The sequence below is a fragment of the Leuresthes tenuis genome, unplaced genomic scaffold (assembly GCF_036924035.1).
Source record: "Leuresthes tenuis unplaced genomic scaffold, fLeuTen1.0.hap1 SCAF_22, whole genome shotgun sequence".
In the NCBI taxonomy this organism is placed as follows: Eukaryota; Metazoa; Chordata; class Actinopteri; order Atheriniformes; family Atherinopsidae; genus Leuresthes; species Leuresthes tenuis.
In genome coordinates this window covers 16,410,078-16,430,795 of record NW_027325376.1, presented here as the reverse complement: position 1 = coordinate 16,430,795, position 20,718 = coordinate 16,410,078, and the positions used below count along the sequence as shown (strand labels likewise).

The 20,718-nt window shown below is 42.7% G+C and overlaps 1 protein-coding gene across 2 annotated transcripts in view; it reads left to right on the top strand.

Annotated features, from left to right (window-relative positions):
* Positions 1 to 20,718, top strand: part of LOC140281408 (diacylglycerol kinase delta) — a 73,725-nt gene that overhangs the window by 29,820 nt on the left and 23,187 nt on the right. The window contains exons 1-8 of one of the 2 annotated variants that reach the window (XM_072375826.1): positions 7,264 to 7,528; positions 12,745 to 12,855; positions 13,015 to 13,095; positions 14,278 to 14,382; positions 15,071 to 15,203; positions 16,743 to 16,849; positions 17,068 to 17,193; positions 18,610 to 18,712. In XM_072375826.1, the coding sequence (XP_072231927.1) occupies positions 7,385 to 7,528; positions 12,745 to 12,855; positions 13,015 to 13,095; positions 14,278 to 14,382; positions 15,071 to 15,203; positions 16,743 to 16,849; positions 17,068 to 17,193; positions 18,610 to 18,712 (910 nt within the window). In that variant the 5' untranslated portion in view covers positions 7,264 to 7,384. Of the gene's footprint in view, positions 1 to 7,263; positions 7,529 to 12,744; positions 12,856 to 13,014; positions 13,096 to 14,277; positions 14,383 to 15,070; positions 15,204 to 16,742; positions 16,850 to 17,067; positions 17,194 to 18,609; positions 18,713 to 20,718 lie in introns of those variants that run through there. The other variant, XM_072375825.1, reaches the window with a different exon arrangement.

Here is a 20,718-nt window from a genome sequence, read left to right as displayed (position 1 = left end):
CTTACAGACACAACCCAAACGTTCGCACCATACTCCTGGTTGTTAGAAACAGAAAAGGATGAGAGTTTTATTATTCTTATTCTATTATCTAATGGAAATAATCTGATTTCATATGTCGGAGTGTTGAGAAATTGATTGAACTACGATGGCATCGGTTCTCTGAACTGTTAGAGAAAATGAATTTGTTGCCCTGAAAAACATCTCGACTCCAAACCGAAATGACGCTATTGCAGTGGTGTCAGTGTTATTGTAGCAGACGGTGATTAAAAAGGACCCCTCCTTCCGTCTCGGGGTTGGGGTCCCAGTGAGTCAGCAGCTCAACTCTGTATTGCTGCCTGAGCTGCATTTAAAAAGCACTTTGGTGGCGCCTTTATCAGCGTGAAACATTTAGATATAACATGAGCTTAGCTCCGTTATCACACTGGAACAATGAAGCGATTCATTGTGAAACGCACTGCTTGTAATCTTGGGCTCATCTTAAGGGGAAACGTCATAGACGTGCGGCTCTTTAAAGAGGGACGAGAGGCGTTCGTTTTGCTACAGTTTGACTCGTCATGTGCAAAACCAAAAATCTCTGTTTCAATAGGTGCGTGCGTCATTTTTCTGCTTTTAAAATACAATCCACAGTCGGGTCATTTCAGTTTTAAACCTTCAGTTGACAGATTCTTTTCAGTCTGTGGGGCTCCTGGTGGTTGATATTTGGTGTGAGTACGTGCACTTTTGTGCTTGGGGTCAGGAAACAGACGATACGCGCACAGTGAACTAGTAGACTTTCTCAGAAATAAAACTAATGTCAGTTCACTGCATGCAAAGAAGGGAAAATTGCAGAATATGTCCAGAGCTGTTCCGATAAAGTCTGAAAAAGCAGGTTGTGATTTGCTCGTAAGAGTGAAATCCAGGGCATTTTAAAATGAATATAACTGTCTGCATGAGTAAAGCAGGTTTCGGTTTACTGCAGCTGTTATATGTGAATAAGTTGGGGGGGGTGGTCCACTTCCTGTAAGTCTTAGACGATGTGTCGGAGTTGAGGACGTTCTGCAGGTCCTCTCTTTGTGTAGTCCTGCACGCTGTGTCTGTGCTCGAGAATAAGCTTTGGTTTGGTTTCGTTGCTGTCCTTTTTCCCGTTTAGTCTTGCAGCTCAGGACCTCTGTGCATTTAGAGGAAGAAAACAACTCCTCGTTATGTTATTCTTGAACATTTTGGTTGAGGATTTGGGGGCAGATGAGGGCAGGCCGGTGCCACCTAAAAAAAAAAAACAAGCCTGTAAGAGGTGTCACAATCCATGGTTAGAGGGAGATGGGAGCGTATTCCTTTCATGTTGTTTTGTGTAGTACAGCATCCACATGACCTGACAGTAACCCCAAACCATAAATAATGAAATACGTAACCTTTAACAATGTGTGATTTTGCAACACCAGCGCATTTATGTTGTTTTCTGTAACCCCAAGGTGGGATAATAGGTGGAGCGGGACTCTGTGCACGGGCTCGCCCTCCTATACGTTCCTTTGGGTCACCTTCTGGGTCAGCAGCGCTGAAGCTTCCCCTGCTCGGGCATAACGGTGTAACTAACAGTGATTCTGTTGGAAAGTCTTTCCTCAGACCGAGCGTTCATGTTGTTGTGCTCCTGTCTCATTTCTTGTTGTTCCTCGCTGCAGACTGATGCTGACGCTGGCGTCGACGGCCAGCTCTGATCGTGCAGTTCCATTCATTCAGGCTGCATTGGGTCGGTTGGTTTAAATTGGGTTTGTTTGCTCATCTCCAATGAATTGCGGTGACACGGTTATTGGGTTTCACAGACATACTTACAGGCACATGTGGTTTGACATTAACATGCACACAATCTGACATATTAACAAGCATGCACAAAGAGACAAATCCACCGCACGCTGTTTGATGTGTTTGAGTGTGAAGAGTCGACATGAAACAGCACGGTGTGATCCTCGGGGATAATCTCCAGACACGGCGCACACACAAACCAGCAGACTGACACACCAACATATCTCCTCTGCGCCTCCCTTTTCTGCCTCACCTGCATTACATCACGTCCTCTCCTCATCTTTTGCATCCCTCTCTTCCCTTCCCATTGATCTCTCCTCGACCTCCCTCCCTTTTCTTCCTCTCTCCATTTCAGATGTTAAAACTTTGTTTGCACGATAGCTCAGCAACAGTGCAGAAACCCCCCCCCCCCCCCCCGACGTGATTAACATCATAAATCATCGACAGCGGGGGGACAACAAGCTCCTCGCACCAGCACATTAAGAGACCTTCCACCTGTCTTTTACCATTTGTCTCTCTATGTGTGTGTGTGTGGGTGCTTGGACACGTGTGCCAAATATGTGTGTGTGAGGGGGGATTATGCGGCATCAAATCCAGATTTGTTCCGTATGCTCGCTCCCCCCAAAACCAGCAGCAGCAGATTACGCTTTGTTTAGCGCAAAAACCTCCCGGACCGAAGCCAAAAACTGGATGATTTTCGAAAAAACACACTAACATGCAAAACATAGGCTTAACTTGAATAAATATGCGTGTGTGTGTGTGTGTGTGTGTGTGTGCGTTGTGTCTGGATCCCTCCACCCATCTGTCCATCTGAAGTACAAGCGGGTGTCATCAGTTTGTCTCTGGTGGCTATTTGCACATATCACCGCTGCGTGGGTGTGCGTGCGTGCATGTGTGTGTGTGTCTATTAATAAATGCACAGAGGTACATAAGACAGGATGTGGTCGCCATGGTGCAAAGTCCTCCCACGCCTTGTTCTGACTCTGTGTGTGTGTGTGTGTGTGTGTGTGTGTGGTCAGACCTTTTGTTTATGCATGGTAGATGATGCAAGCTGTTCCTCTTTCAAACGATCTCACAGTTTAATACAGTGAAAGTTATCTTGTGGAGAGTTGGTGACACACACACACACACACACACACACACACACACACACACACACACACACACACACATGCATATGAAGCATAGTTTGCTTCCTGTTTGATGAAGTCAGTGAAGATGTCCAGGCGAGAGGAGTTTGTGCACGTGAGTTACATTTCCAAGCTGAAGGTTGATTTTGAAAGTCTGACTGTTACTATGGCAACCCCACATACCTTTGCACTGCCAACTTCGAGTGTCAGAAAGCAGATGAAGATCTGCGTGATTAATCACAGCAGACACGGGTCAGTTATTACCCGCAGACGATCCTTTGGGTTATTTCCACCACCTCTGAGCACCGCCTGGGTGGGGCTCGCAGCCTCAGCTCCATCCAGGTGGCTTTGGCGGGTAATTGTGCCGCTCGCAGATGTTTGTGTTGTGTAAATGACTGTGACTCGTTTGTCGCTCGCATGATGCTGCAGTGTTGAAATGAAATGCTAAAGAAAAAAACATTTGCAGACGATGAAACCTCCCAGAAGCCTGCATTTGTTGGGTGTTTGAGGGATTTGCATGTCCACACAGGGAACCCAGTGTATGTTTCTATTAATAAACCAACACACACAGCTGGAAGGCTAAAAGCTATGCCAAATCTGATAGAAATGACTGCAGTACTCTCTCATCCTCTCGTCCTCTTTCTTTCCACTTTCATCTTTCTCGTCCCTCTTTCCTCTCGGCCGTTTCCCTAAATTTCGTCCTCTGCCATGCTGTGTCACTCCCTCTGCACCCCATCACCTCGCCATCCCTCCATTTTCGTCCTATCTCTTTCCCAGGCTGCCCTCTGCTGGAGGAACAGAAGAACTGCAGCTCGGCATCCCAGCTGGTGGCGTTAGGAGAGCCTCATTTGGCATTCCAACAATGTCCGTCCAGGAACGGCGTGGCCTCATGATTACAAAAACACGGCTGTGTTCAAAAGGTCAGGCGGTTCAGTGACTGCACCAGCTGGCGTGCGTCTGTTTCTTTATTAGTTCTGAGAAAGATGCACCTGAAAGCGTGAGGGTTTCTGCGCCCTTTACCAACAACTCACAAATCACCAGCTGCTGTGCACCGATCAACAGAAACAGCAGCTTTGTAAAACTTAACATTAGGGCAACAATTGAAGAAAAACAAAGCAGATTTCCAGATGTTGTGATATTTCCAACCTGTTCCCGGGCCGTTATTTCTCTAAAGTTCAGGCATTTGTCTTTTACTTCCTTTCAGAGAAGAGGATGTATGTTTTTTCTCCTATTTTTTGAATAACACAATTGCCCATTGTTTTCTTTTAGAGAAGCACGTTGATGCAACATTTAGAAACCTCCGTCTGAAAAGTGGAGAAATATTAAACAAGATTCTGAACGATCCTTTATTTTGAAAGATGAGTCCGGTAGTTCAGGGGGAGTCACAGCTTTAATTGATTAATCCATTTGTTAATGCAACCCTTTTGGCTTGAAATCAAAAAATCAATGAAAGAAACTAAATGTTAGCGTCCTGAGGTGGACGTTTGCATTGTTTGGGTTATGTTGCTGCAGAAGCTGGTGAAGTAATAGCAAAGCTGCAAGGGCACTGCCGCTCATCTATGAGTAATGCAGACGAGATGCCATTACAATTCGTAGCCATTTACTATCCGACCGCTTATCTTCCTTCACCTCAATGACCTGGCAAATGTTGCACCAACTCAGTAAACAAGCCTGTTATTTGCTTAACTGGAAACTTCCACAGCAGGTTACTTGTTTAACAGCCTCACCACTTGTCTAAGTACTGAGGTATGATGAGAGGAAGTGAGGAGAGGAATCAAAGAATGTACACACTGAGAATCTAGAGCGTCACAGCACAGCAACCTTTGATTTTAGTGCTTAAGGGGCATTTGCCTTGTTGCAATCTTTTAAATGATACTATAGGTGTCCCTGCTGAAAAAAAAGTTCTCTCCTACATCTCTGGGATAGCAATCATCGCTTTTGAAAGCCACGGCGCATGAGGGCCTCATTGTTGACCATAAACTAAGCTTTAGTGGTGCAGCTCGGCACGGATGCCCTGCGTTTTTGGTGGATAGTCTGTACTAGTCTAAATGTCACTGTGAGCCTCTCCTGCTTCTGCTCTTCCCTGCCACCGATTTCTTTTAGGCTCACGAAGACAGGTTAGAAAATGTTGAAAGCTCTGTTGCCGCTAATTGTGTTATCATCTCGTCATGATTCTGCTGCGCCGGGTGCTCAGGGACAAGCTAACTCCTGGCCTGACCCAGAGAGGCTTGCATGTCACCTACACCAGAACAGCCTGTTCATCCTGCTCCTACTCTCATCTGACGCCTGGCTGCTCATAAACCCCGGTGTTAGTTGTCCAGCTACAGGCCCTGGTTTTGATGGAAACATGGCCTTCGGCGACCGTTATTATTTAGGGATTAGTGCCGTTTCGCTTATTAGTCATTGAACCAAATTAGGTGGCATCTGTGCAAAGCTGAGCTGTTGCTCTGCCATAAATCAAGCAAAAACTTCCCAGCCGGTCATGTGAAAAACCTGCCAGTCAACACTACATTTTTGTCATACACTCTTGTGTTATATAGCGGTAATTAGATTCAGTTTGGCATGTTCCTCTCCGAGTTGTCGTCTGTAAGGGGAAGCACAGTTTAAATAGAGCAGACACTGGTACGGTGACGTGCCGTTATCAGAGTCATGTCACACCAGTAGCTGCAGCGTGACTCCATGCCAGCAAAACTCTTTGACCTGATTCTGGACTTATGAAAGGGCAACCGATTTGGACAAAGAGTTGGGTTTTGAAGTTTTGAGAGAGTAAAGGGAGCTGGAGAAGAAAAACCGACACATTGAGAGACAAAAAGAGACAAGACGGCAAGAGAGCGAGCTGGTGTCAGTGGATGAGTCTGCGGGGAACAATGTGTCTGCTCATTAAATCAGAATGATATGCCGACTGGCAGAAAACATACACACACATACGCACATGCACTTGCTGTGATTTGCTCTGGCTGATGAGGCGCTGATGTGACACTGTAAGCAGTTTGATGACTACGCGTAGGCAGAAAAGCAGCCGTGAGTGCACACACACACACACACACACACACACACACACACACACACACACAGTTGCAAAGCTGTCCTTAGTAGGGTACTACGTTGCCTTCAGTGTACAACCATAACCCAGCTAAACCTGAAGTAAACATTTACCAAAGCTCAATCTGCACATTATCCCAAACTATGGCCCCCTGTTTTGTTCGGACTGGGCTTTGATACCCATGAGGACCACTGCTCCCAAAAAGGCACCACCTACAGTCTCAAAAAGGTGGCGCCACGCAGCCCGTAGTGCGCTGTGTGATCCAGTCTCGGCTGCTGGGTGGGTGGTGCTGTCTGGTGAGTTTGCAATGCTCTGGGAGGACCTGATGAGATAAGAAACTAGTGCGAGCTTAAAGACAAGTCAGCGAAAGCGAGTTGGAAAAGACAGCAAAAGCAAGGTGTGCATTTCAAATGTTGTTGAAAGCAGTAGGAAAGGAATACATTGCCATTCTGATACTTCCTGCCCACTGGTTCAAACAGAAATTCCCTCTTCCAGGTTCAAACGGAGCGCATCGTTAGAACTGGTCATTGCATAGTGTACCCAAGACAGTGCAGGCAGCGTCATCTAATGGTGGGTGGAGATGTGGGAGGGGCCAGCTGAGCATATTCATGAATCCCCATCCACTGAACGAGGAAAATAACCTGTAGTCATCCCCAAGCCATTTTATGGGAGGGATTAGCAAAAAGTGACCACACTGAGACACGCATGGTGTTTTTATGGAGAGGCTTATGACACTTATCACTGATCGCTGACACACTGATCTGTTGAAGAGACTTGGAAACATCACTGAGATCATTCAAACTCCAGCCAGCCTGGATGAGCTATCCTTTCTCTTTGTGTGTGTGTGTGTGTGTATGTTTGCTCTCTGCCTGCCAGACAGGTTCTTTCAGTTCTATTTATAGCCTTAAGGAAGTAGGCTTGTTCTTACATGAACACTCACACACCCTTGCATGCTCAGGTGTGTGTTGTAAAAGGAAGAGCTCCATTTGCATGCTCCGCCCTGTCCTGTCCTCAGGATCTGCGCGAGCGTGTGTCTGGGACGGCATGGGGGAAGGACACACATTTACACACTTTACAGACGCGTCAAGAAAAGCACACCTGAGGGGGCGCGGCTACCTGGCAAGGGAGGTTTGGAGAGGGAGGAAGTAGGATTGCATTTTCTGAAGAACTGCTGGTGTGGAGGCACTAACAGCCGAGGTAGGGTGACTTTGTGAGAGAAAAGTATATCCCAGAGGGATATACTGTAGTTCACTGAGCCTTTGGAAGTTGCAGAAGAGGAAAAGGATTGGGAGAAAATCCAAGTAGGACTCAGAAAGAAGCTAAAGTTGTGATCCCTTCTTGTTGCAACACCACTCTGGTGATAGACTCTGTTCAGGCAGATTTTGCTGTACTCTCAGGTTTCTAGTGTAGAAAGTGAGGTCATCAGTGTGCGCAGATGTTTGGGTTGTGTCGGCCCAGCGGGTGCTGCATGGCACCCCTGTTTGGAGGAAGGCTGGGGTACGACGACCAGCTCAACCAAGACGACCCTCTGGAGTCCATTTGCAGCGACAAGTCTCAGGAGAGTCAGCTGGGAGAAGAGGTGAGAGAGAAAATACGGTGCCAAACATGTTGATGATCTCAAAGATGGAAACGGGACGTTACAATGAGCATATTTGGTTGTTTTCCCTTCACTGCGCAGGTGAAGGGGTTGTTTCATCTTTCAATGGCTTGTATTCGTTGGTTGTCTGAAAGGAAAGGACTTTTATTTGTCATTTTGTCACTACTGAAAAATGGGAAAATCAGTTGTTAAACGTGAAAGATTTGTACATCCTCATCACCATTTCATTCTGAAAGACAAGACAAAATCCTGTTTAAATACCCACGAAAAACACCAAAGCTAACAATATGAGTACAGCTCTTCCATATCCAGCTCGGAGGGCCTCAGCCTCACGGAGGCGGAGATGGTTCACATTCTTACCATATCTTAAGAATAGCCCTAAAGGCATTTCTTACAACAGCAGGTACTGTTAGTTGCTTTGTGAACATCATTTAAACAACTGAGAGAGGGCGGGGGGGAAATAACCACACAGATGAAAGCAACTGATTAAATATTTTGGCCTTTTTACAAGATTTGTTGTCTTTTAAGGGAATTGCATGCTGGGTACTTGAAACGCAGCCGGAAGACGTTACTTTGCAGGTATTTCTGACAGGTTGAAGGTGTTTTTTAAACTTTTTTGTTATGGATATGTTGATCCTACTGTACGTACGGTGTGAACACCGAAGGTGAATCCTTCATGCAGGAGGGAGTTTGTGTGAATGCAAGGCCAAAAAATGAGCAACGAGCACAAAGGGAGAAGAAAAGGGTAGAATCGGTCAGATTTGTGTGAGACTGCCATTCAGAGCTATGGGTGATGGTGTGCATTTTGCAGATGAGTAAGTATGTGTGTTAATGGGCTTTTGAGCACATCCACTTGGCTGCTCTTGTGTGTGTGTGCCTGCACACATCAGGTCTGCAGGGGATGATTGTGATGATGTGATTAGTCCTGCACTAATGAATACACTGATCTGTGTGAGAAGAGGAGAGCAGAAGAGACTGGGTGGTGCTACACTGTGACTACAAACTAGTGGAGATATTGACCTTTGAATACTGTAAATATTGCTTATGTATGTACAGTACACGTGTACTGTTTGCTCTGCAGATAATGTATGCCACTGTCCTAATTTCAGCTGGTGAGTTTAAAATTCCAAATAACAAATTGGCCTTACAGGGCTTTGTGACTTACACAACATGTGACATTTTTCTCCTTTTGGACCTTGAGTTGGCCTTCAGTTCCATCAGCAAGACTCATTCAGTAAGGCAAAATGCCTAAGAACACATTGTTTAGTGCAGAAACCGCCTGAAAGAGGCGTTCATGTGAAGGTCACGCTTTGATGATTGCAATCATTTCACTGTCATACAAAGCCGGCCTGATTCCCTCCTCATAGTAATCCTAAGATTGTTAAATTTGGACTATGCACCCAGATTGTAGGACTGGAAAGCCTTTTGTCACTCCCAATCTGTTGCGTGTAGACTCTAAATCAAGGCCACTTGGTGGCACGCATTACGTGCACTTTCGCGTTATTTTTCATTGTCAACAGGTGTATCTGAACCCAGTGACAAAGTCTGATTTTAACCATGTAGTTTGGTGCATGAGGCCCATCAAAGGCCTCGCAGCTTAAAGTCCAGTGACTTCCACCCACTTACCACTTCTTTCAGACAGGGAGTAGTTGAAGCATGTTGCTGCAGCATTTCCTCCTTTATAGTTGCAGCAGGTGCGTCATGGTGCCCAAGGACACCATGTGCATGTGTCAGAAGTCTGATTTTTGTCTGGAAAATTTGGATTTGGAATGGAATTTTTTCTTTTTCTTCTTACTTTTAGTGAAAATCTAGTTTAGACCAACCAAGCATGGCTGAATAGCTATGAGAGAGTTTTAGCATTCAGGCCATTCTAATGCAACTTTTCCAAGCTAAAACCAAAGATTCAGCTAGATCGTGACTTTATTTGCTAGCTGTTTTTTTTTTATGTCACCATTTAGCTAAATGGCTCAAAAAGGTCAGAATTCACGTGTGATGTGTAAAAACCTTACTGTGACCTGTATTCTTCACGTGTTAATGGAGTTTTGATTTCTGTCCTTCTTTCCAACATTCGTTCACCTTAAAGTAGATAAAGTTGAAGCCTGTACTTAGATTTAGCCAGCCTTGCCAAAATTTGAGCTTCTTATTGGGTCATTTTGCCTGTCGGCGTTCCGGTGAAGCACCACTTCTCTGTAAGCCTCAGTAAGTTTCACACCTGCACCGTCCCACATCGGGTTAAACTTTTGGCTCGTCCATTCAGCTATATCAGCGGTTGCTAAGTCATTAACTGCTTTCATCAAACAAAAGCACTGATTGGCTTTTTGACTGACAGGTCCTGTTAGCGTTGCTGTAGCAACCACAGGTAGGCTTGATTAGTGGAACAGGGTTGTCACACCTCGACGTTATCGCCGATGCGTCAGAGGGTTAAATTGCGTGACCTTTACACCTTCTTGTCTGTGTGATTTGTTCTTTCTTATTCCTCTATAAGGGATTCATCATTTATTTTTATCTTACTGTTCTGGCAACTTTCTAGTGCCATATGTTGATGAATGGTTTGTTTTTTTCACCTCCTCTTGCTAATGATCCACACCAGCAGCCTATCTGTCACAGTTCTGCCGTCAGTCCCTTCCGTCCCCTCTCTTTGTCACTCACATAGTGACAGTAGGAGGTCTTCTTTCCCTCAGGGTATAACGGTGCATTTATTCTGAGAAATAAACTTAAACGAGATGTGCCACCTCACGGTCCTACAAATATCCAAACACAAATACAAACACACTGCACGGGGGAAATAAAACAGCGATGGAGCAACGGATTAGATTCATCAGTAGCTCGGTGGTGTCTCTGTCTTGTATTACTTCCTCTGTTGAGACAGCCAAGGCCAATACTTTAAAACGGGCAGAAATAGTAACAGGAACAAAGAAATATGACACAGAAAGTGAGCAAAACAATGGCTATTACACTGGGATTGTTGGACCTCATTTTTTTTATCTTAAACAGAGAGAATTTACCTAAAAAGAGAAACAAATACAAAGAGAGAAAGACAATTACAGTTCTAAAGCGTGAACGTAGATGTGGAGAATTTTTAAAACGGATTAGGAACGTATGAGCAAACTGCCTTCAATTGCATCAACAAGATGAACCTTTTTCCCCAGTGTAAACATTGTTTTTTTCTGTTTTGCTGTACAGTCATTGCTAAAACTTTGCTGTTAAATTTAGATATAATTAGCCATCTGACTAGCTATAATGCAAAAGAAAATACAGGAGACAAAATGCATACAACATTAAATACTACGGTAATAATGTGAGGTAGTTGATCAGTTCCCCTTTTCTTAGGTCTCGGTACGTAGTTTTACCCTCACTTTCCATATGCGTTTGGCTAGCTTTAGTCATGGATCTGCTCGGTTAGGTTTAGGCTCTCAAACTGCTTGTTTTTGAAAAACCTTTAGGTCATCACCGCATCATGTAGTACAACAAAGTCATGGTCATTTGCTGTTGTTCTGTGACCAGGCTGTAAATATATATGATGTGATATATAAAGTCTCTGATTTTCTCTAACATACCCTGTTCTTAAAGTTCTTACCAAGTTATGCTCTTAGGTTCTGAAGTTTTGTTTTGAATGAGTTTGGTAACCAGCAGGACTGCAGAACATGGACAGGATTTATATTTTTATCTCTTTCTATCTATTCTATTCATACTTAAATGCACAACTCTTGAGATTGTTTTTACCTGCTGACATTAAATTCAAAAGCTTACACACACACACACACACACACACACACGCTTGTGGGGTTTTGGTTGTTGTTATGCAGTTCATGAACCTCCTGTGTGAGTCTTGAATTTCCCTTCGGGGCGGTTTCCGGGCCACGCTCTGATTTGGAGACTACGCCAAGCCACCGCTGAGCCAATTGCTCTCAGGCAACACTGTTCGGGGCTGGGGAAATTATTTGTCTATATTAGAAGAACAACATACCTGTGTTATCCAAAGCAGCAGTCTTTTGTTACCGCCCGTAATGCCTGTTTTTAATTTATTTATAGTTTTATTTTTTTATAGTGCAGTTCAGCTGTTTGTGTCCTGATTTGTAGAAAACAAAAAAAAACTTTCTTCAACTTTTCACTGCCTTAAAGTTAAATGTTACTTTTACTGTTGAATATTTCTCAGCATTTCTCTTCGGGGAAAAAAAGTAGAAAACAGAGGTTTTCGTGACGTCAGTTGGATCTTGGGAAATGAATCGGTTCCTGTTTTCCATTTCTATTCTATAATGCTGTACTGAATGTTTGAAAACCCTGACTTTGGTTTCTCCCATGAAATTATGCAAGGTGACACACGGTTGTTATCTCTGTGAAAAGTCCTAGGCTTGTCATAGGACTGATAAACGTTGCCGTGGCAATTCAGGCAGAAATGTTGTAACACAAGGTGATAAACGGGAAAGTATAGAGGCAGTCATCGGTGTCTTTAAGAACATATCTGTGTCTGCGCTTGCACCAGCATCTCTCAGTAGAAATGTCAATCTCCATGGTGACCATCCACGTCCTGTTGGAGACCGATTACCCATAGTGTATTCTGTCCTCTCAGGGCATGTACTTATTAAGAGAAAGAGGGAGTGAATGCATGATAATCAGAGGCCTGGAGGACTGATTCAAGTCCCGCCACCACAGTAGAATCAGTGGTGAATATCATCTCTTCATATCGACTGTATGAAAATAAATCCTGTTCATAATTTCCCTGTTGCTGCGGATGGTTGGTCCCATTCTCTGCAACATTGTTGCTCAACTGTGAGACATTAGCGCTGAATCAACTCTGCAATGCATAGTTGCTTAGTTGTGTGTTCTATTTCCAGAAAACATTTCATGTGTATCATCATATTTCCCTGAAAAAAGCTTAAGAACATCTATAATGTTTGAAAATGCATTAGAAATAATGGCGTAGGCTTTGAAGTGTCTAAACTTGTGTATTGTCTTGACAGATTCACAATGTGTGTATAGCTTTTATGTCTCTGCTGTTTGTTTGTCAGAAGCAAACCATCCTGGTGACACTAAACAAACCGATCTCCTTCTGTTAACGTGTGAACTTGGAGAAGAATATCTATCACACTAGTTTTTCAGGGGATCTGGATGTGCTAATGCCTGTTTTTTCTCTTCTTTTTTTTTCTCCCTCCCCTCCCTCCCTTTTCCACTTCTGCCTCACTTCCCTCTCACGACAGAAAAGTGTGAAGGAGGGAATCCTGTTAAAGCAGACCAGCTCTTTCCAGAGATGGAAAAGGAGGTACTTCAAACTCAGAGGGAGGACCCTCTACTATGCCAAAGACTGCAAGGTACCGAAATGTGCGGAATTGCACATTACAATCAATGTGAACCAAAAATACATTCTGTCCAGAAAACAGCATTCCGTTATAGTTGTCAGGAAATGGGTGACTTATTGTAAATGTATATGGTACAAAATGATGATTGAAGGGATTTTTTTTTCCTGTCAGTCCCTGATTTTTGATGAAGTCGACCTCTCAGATGCCAGTGTGGCTGAGACCAGCACCAAGAACATCAACAACAGTTTCACAGTAAGCAAAGCATAGACCTGTGCAGCGGGCTTTGTTTGAAATTATGCCAAAATATTTAAAGATGCTCTAAAGCTTTGACGACATTTACATCAGAGACCAACTCATTTTTGATCTGTGGTTGGCAGTACTGGCCTTTGAGTCAGACAGTGATGTCACTGATGTCGTGATGGTTTTGCGGACAACCTTTTTGTAGCCTGATGTTCAAGCTATCTTTATTTATTTATTTATTTTTTAAGCACGGTTGTGAAATGTACCTATGGATGGTCGATACTCTGTTTGATGAAGCCGGGCGAAATTCCGATAAGGGAACTAAGCTAAAAGTCGCTCGAAATAGGGGCCACTGAGGAGGGAATTTTAGCCACCCAAAATAAGTTGAACCTCAAATTTCATTGTGGTTCAAGCAAAGTCTGTATTGCGGACTTTTACCACGTCACTATTGCATCTGTTGCACAGATCATAGACCATGTTGAGACATGAACATTTTGCAGGAAAAGAAATGCGGTGGTAAAGTAAATAACTGTCTTATGTAAAAGTATAAATGGCAGTGGTATAAAAATCCACAAGATAGCTTTTTCTCAAGCTGCAATAAAATCGTAAAGGTTTGAGTTATTTTAGATGGCAAAAAAATTCCTCGCTCTGTGTAGCTAATAGCTTAGCTCCCTCGTCAGAAATTTCTCCCAGCTTCTTCAAATTGAGAGCACTCTGGTTGCTGTCTACCGCAGATAAGACGCTGTCGCTCAGAAGTAGTTCGAACAAATTCATCTATCCTTGTGATAACTTTTCTTGTTGCATCACCATAAGGTCCAATTTGTACTTTGTCACACGAAAAATCAGTAGTAGTTTTAGTACTACTAACGATTTCAAAATTGCATACCCTGTTAGCATGCTATCATGCTAACGTAGCATGTTGAAAGTATCCAAGTAGAGCACACATGATATGTTAGCATGCTAGCACACGTTGGAGGTGTTTAAGAGGCTCACAAAGCTGCTTTTTGAGTTGTTTAAACATTTTTCCCAGCAATGTAATGCAATATTTGAACTTTGAATTAAAGAAATGCAAAAACTTAGCTAGACATGTGACATATGTGACTTATGTTACATGTGGCACTTGTTTTCTTACAACTCTGAGAAAATCTACTGCTAAGCTCAGACTTTCCCTTTCTTTTTGTTTCTCTTTCTCAGCTTATCACGCCATTTCGCAAGTTGATGCTGTGTGCCGAGAACAGGAAGGAAATGGAGGACTGGATCACTGCTCTGAAATCCGTCCAAAAATGGGAAACCTATGAGGTCAATGTTTCTCCTCTCTCTATAAGTTTTACATCAATATATATGCTGTTGCCTCCCATCAGAGTAAACTTGATCTAACTAATGAACATTAGATGAAAGCTGATCATGAGAACAAGCTGCTAACACATCAGTCCTTCTTATATCAACATTTGGATCCATGTCTTCTCTTTTTTGATGTGTATAAACACCTCCCTCTTGCTCCTCCATCTCTCTCCGTCCCTTCGGCCTTTCTCTTCTTTCTTATTTGCGTCTCCTTTCAGGTCTTTGCTGACAGATTTATTTCACTCATAAAATCCGAGCCTTTGTTTTAATAGGCAATAAAGAGAGCTGAAGACCGTAAGCTGCTATCCAAGCTGAGCATATTTTCTCCCAAGTTTAGGGTTTCAAAGGTCCTCAGCTTTCATAGTGGTGCATTTATGGTTTTATTCTTTTGCTCATGTCTGGTTATTCTCAGTTCATGTGAATGTCAAGCTACGGTTTATTGCTCTATGTGTAAAAAAAACAACTTGTTTATTATCTATTGAATCAATATCACTGTTGAACCTTCTTATATGTTCAGGTCCGAAAGCAATATACAGTCTAGTATATTATACATTGTATCCTTGCGTTCATATTTTTTCAGTCTGTTAAGTTCAGCATAGAACAAAAAGAATAGTCTTCCCATCCTGTAACGTTTCTCATCCAACAGGCCAGTCAGTTCAACATGGAACATTTCTCTGGGATGCACAACTGGTACGCCTGCTCACACGCCAGACCGACCTTCTGCAATGTCTGCAGAGAAGCGCTGCCAGGCGTCACCTCCCACGGCCTGTCCTGTGAAGGTACACACATGCACACTGTGTCCTGCATCTGTGCTCATTTGTGCACATTTTATTGACCCTTTCGTTGGAATCTTCAATCGTTCAACCATGAACTTTGGACAGCCATCACTTTGAGCCTGACCAGATAACCTTTAAGTACGACCGTTTGGTTTCAAATAATTAAAAGGTCATTTATTTTCTCCTCTTCATGTACAACCATGGCAGTAAAGAAGAAGGTTTATAGCTCCGTATTACACGATGAGGCTCTTTTTGTAGGTCAGACACAGTGAAACGGTTGTGTAAGAGTATTTCCTTCCTTTATGTCCAATAAAAAATGTTAAGGTGACACTCCAGTAAAGATTTTGTTTCTTTACTGTACATGTCCTTGTGATGTTAGAAACGGTCTTAAATGTTTTAGCCACACTTCATCTCAAACTGGCAACTGACCAGATATTTGCATGGGGGGAAATCTGCATAAAAACAACATCTGAGATTTTATAAGTTCACTGACCCCACACATTGCGCATCTGTGAACTGCCTTGTTACATTATGGCCCATCAAAGTGTGTGTGATAACATTGCGTTAGTGAAAGGGGACATGATTAAAAATCAGTTTTGTGTGCTTGGCAGTGTTCACTTTTATGGCTGAAGGCACTGTTAACTCCAAAAATTTAAATCTTATGCTGCTTTTGTGGCACCTTGAAAGTGGGAAGTTGAATTTTCTTTTTGCTTTTTCTTTTGCCGGGCAAATTCTCATCGGCAGTTAAATAGTTCACTTAACTTATGAAAGAAAGGGGAGCGAGTGGCTTACTCCATGTCCAAAGCCAGAGGCGGGAATTCATGGTTGAAAAAGAAGCTGTTGTTCTGTTTTTCTTTGCAGTTTGACCAAAGCATGTCACAGACATTTCATGAAGAGCTCAGGAAATAATATCACCTTGTGAAAAGTCTTTATACTGTTTACATATGTCCCCTTTAACAGTGTGTCTGCAGAGAACACTTGTGGTTCAGTCTGGCAAACCTTGATCCACCAATAAGTCAGTGACCCATTTCCTTAAGTTAACATCTGGATCCGTTGCAGCAATTTATTCAAGTCCCGCAACCCAGTGAGAGTCCAAACAGAAACCCTACACAAAGATGGTGCTCATCGTGTCACAGTCAGACCAACAGAGTTGAATTGAATATATTACGGACACAAATCCTGATTAGAAAGTAGCAGATAGAGTAGAGTTTAGTTTGGGAAGTTGACAAACTTACCCTAACCCTGACCCTAACTTTGAAGTGTTTTAACTAGCCAAAAGCCTTAAGAAGAACAAACCCTCAGCTAAGTCAGTACTTAGCTTAAGTCAGTACTTAGCTTAAGTCAGTACTTAGCTGAGGACTTTTTTGCGTTCGAACTGCTAAGAAAAAGTATGGCCCAAAAATGTCATCCGATGCCCACGATGCATCCTGCATGCATTAACTCCTGTGCTTACAGCTGTCCACCTGTGATCAGATCACCAACGATGCAAGTCAGTGCTTGGTGAATTAGTCATTTTAATATGATTTGTCTGTCTCTCTGCAGTTTGTAAGTTTAAGGCTCATAAGCGCTGTGCTGTTCGCTCCACCAACAACTGCAAATGGACCACTTTGGCCTCCATAGGAAATGACATCATCGAGGACGAGGAAGGGGTGAGACATAGAGCTATAGAACATTTAACTCCAGCTCTGCTCATAACAATCATTGACTTTAAACTGCAGTTGCAACAGCAGATTGTGAGATATTAACTCCTAACATATTAATATAACTATAACTAACATCCACTGATGGAAAGTGAGTTACTTTCTGGGTCTGGTTATTTTCTCTGTGTTTTACCTTATTTTTTAAATGCATGTGTTTTTTTTTCCAGGTGTCCATGCCACACCAGTGGCTGGAAGGAAACCTGCCTGTTAGTGCCAAATGCGTGGTGTGTGACAAGAACTGCGGCAGCGTGAGGCGGCTGCAGGACTGGCGCTGCCTCTGGTGCAAGGCCATCGTAAGTGGGATTGGTTTTAGCCTCTCTTCTTGTCCAAAGCTGTCGTGTCAAATCATTGCTTGTTTATTTAGGATATTGCCACCAGCTGAAAGTTATTTTCGGGTTTAATTTCAGTTCAGGAGGATTATTTTTCCGGCTTGAGAAAAAAATACGACTGCTACGAGGCAAGATTTTAATCGGAACTTCCAAATCATGACTTTTTATTTGCTTATCTGCCTGTGGGGTGTGCCGATTTATCCGGAGGAGACGGGAGATCTCCCAAACTTTCCATTTTTTTTCCATGATTTCCTCTGGTGCCCCACAAACACTTGAGGTCTGAAAGGTTCGTTGGAGTAATCAGAGTAATGGGATGGTTGTTAGGACAGCAGCAGAGATCCTTGAAGGGAAGAGGAACATGAGGAGAACATGACTTCCTGTTGGCTGCAGATGATATGATGTTCCTTTGTAAGGATATTAGCTATATTTAGTACAGCCTTTACAGGTTGGGTTTTAATCTTGTATGGAAAATGGCACTGGGACAACTAAAATGAGTTGAAATGCAGTGGAGAGCTAAGAGGAGAGAATAATGGACATTTATCATGTGATAAATGTTTATTTGTTACCGTGTTTCTCATGAAATCTTAAGGAGTAAATATGTCAGATTCTACTATTTTTAGCTTGTTATGCTGCCCCCAAAGTGGCCAAAAGATATGAGGTAATAGTATTATGTGTATTAATCATAAAAACAAAACACTGAAGGGGTCAAATATTTACTCGAATACTCAAAGTTTTCTTTGACTGATCGGTTTTTGAATATTCTCTAGAATTACCGTTACTTTTTTTTTTTTGGATAGTGGAATGAGAGGCAGACATGAAAGGCTGGTAAACAAACAGCAGAATGACATGCAGGGAAGGTGTGGCCGGTTAGTTGGATCTTAGAGACATTTCACTGTCACTCTACCATGTGGATTCTTATTGTCACTTTAAACCCACAGACAAAAAAAGCTTATTGTAAACGTGGCGTAGTGTTTTTTCATGGTCTGCCTTCTGAAATGTACCAATGCTAATCTCAACTAGTCGAGCGGAAAGGTTCGGCTGAGTCATAGGTTTAAGTTGCGGTCACTGTGATGTAACTTTGTCTCGTAAACACTTAGCAAAGGTTTCCTAATTGTTTACAGTATACTGCACAGTGACAAAGTCTAATCCTCGTGGCTTGAACACAAAGAAGAAAAATAACGCAGGTCCACGTGCACAAATGAATCAGAGTGGCATTTGTAAAGGTTACAGAACTGGCATTTGGTGGGTTTCAGAGGGATGTAATGACCTTTCTGCCTCTACTGAAATATAGAATTACTATAGAGACCAGTAACTCTGTGTGTGTGCTTTATTTTTATTTATTTATTTATTTATTTTACACGTGCATTTGTACACTCACAGGTTCACAACAGCTGTAAAGAACAAATGGGAAAGGTGTGTCCCTTGGGTCAGTGTCGAGTCTCGATCATCCCTCCGACTGCACTTAACAGCATCGACTCAGACGGTGAGACAAACAGACTCACACAGGTTCTTTCACAGGCAGTATTGCAGTAACAGGTTCAAAGTTCAGGAATGTCAACCTTTACCTCCAGTGGTCTAAATTCTTTGAATGTTTTTGGGTCGACGCCAAAACTTGCCCTCAGGCTTTTTTTCTGTTGACGCTGTTGGTCATTTCAAGTTAGACCTCCATCCCCAACATGCATGATACAGGAAACATGAGGTGAAATCCATATTTTAATCCAAGTTAGACCTCCATCCCCAACATGCATGATACAGGAAACATGAGGTGAAATCCATATTTTAATCCAAGTTAGACCTCCATCCCCAACATGCATGATACAGGAAACATGAGGTGAAATCCATATTTTAATCCAAGTTAGACCTCCATCCCCAACATGCATGATACAGGAAACATGAGGTGAAATCCATATTTGAATCCAAGTTAGACCTCCATCCCCAACATGCATGATACAGGAAACATGAGGTGAAATCCATATTTTAATCCAAGTTAGACCTCCATCCCCAACATGCATCATACAGGAAACATGAGGTGAAATCCATATTTTAATCCAAGTTAGACCTCCATCCCCAACATGCATGATACAGGAAACATGAGGTGAAATCCATATTTTAATCCAAGTTAGACCTCCATCCCCAACATGCATGATGCAGGAAACATGAGGTGAAATCCATATTTTAATCCAAGTTAGACCTCCATCCCCAACATGCACGATACAGGAAACATGAGGTGAAATCCATATTTTAATCCAATTTAGACCTCCATCCCCAACATGCATCATACAGGAAACATGAGGTGAAATCCATATTTTAATCCAAGTTAGACCTCCATCCCCAACATGCATGATACAGGAAACATGAGGTGAAATCCATATTTTAATCCAAGTTAGACCTCCATCCCCAACATGCATGATACAGGAAACATGAGGTGAAATCCATATTTTAATCCAAGTTAGACCTCCATCCCCAACATGCATGATACAGGAAACATGAGGTGAAATCCATATTTTAATCCAAGTTAGACCTCCATCCCCAACATGCATGATGCAGGAAACATGAGGTGAAATCCATATTTTAATCCAAGTTAGACCTCCATCCCCAACATGCATGATGCAGGAAACATGAGGTGAAATCCATATTTTAATCCAAGTTAGACCTCCATCCCCAACATGCATGATACAGGAAACATGAGGTGAAATCCATATTTTAATCCAAGTTAGACCTCCATCCCCAACATGCATGATACAGGAAACATGAGGTGAAATCCATATTTTAATCCAAGTTAGACCTCCATCCCCAACATGCATGATGCAGGAAACATGAGGTGAAATCCATATTTTAATCCAAGTTAGACCTCCATCCCCAACATGCATGATACAGGAAACATGAGGTGAAATCCATATTTTAATCCAAGTTAGACCTCCATCCCCAACATGCATGATGCAGGAAACATGAGGTGAAATCCATATTTTAATCCAAGTTAGACCTCCATCCCCAACATGCATGATACAGGAAACATGAGGTGAAATCCATATTTTAATCCAAGTTAGACCTCCATCCCCAACATGCATGATACAGGAAACATGAGGTGAAATCCATATTTTAATCCAAGTTAGACCTCCATCCCCAACATGCATGATACAGGAAACATGAGGTGAAATCCATATTTTAATCCAAGTTAGACCTCCATCCCCAACATGCATCATACAGGAAACATGAGGTGAAATCCATATTTTAATCCAAGTTAGACCTCCATCCCCAACATGCATCATACAGGAAACATGAGGTGAAATCCATATTTTAATCCAAGTTAGACTTCCATCCCCAACATGCATGATACAGGAAACATGAGGTGAAATCCATATTTTAATCCAAGTTAGACCTCCATCCCCAACATGCATGATACAGGAAACATGAGGTGAAATCCATATTTTAATCCAAGTTAGACCTCCATCCCCAACATGCATGATGCAGGAAACATGAGGTGAAATC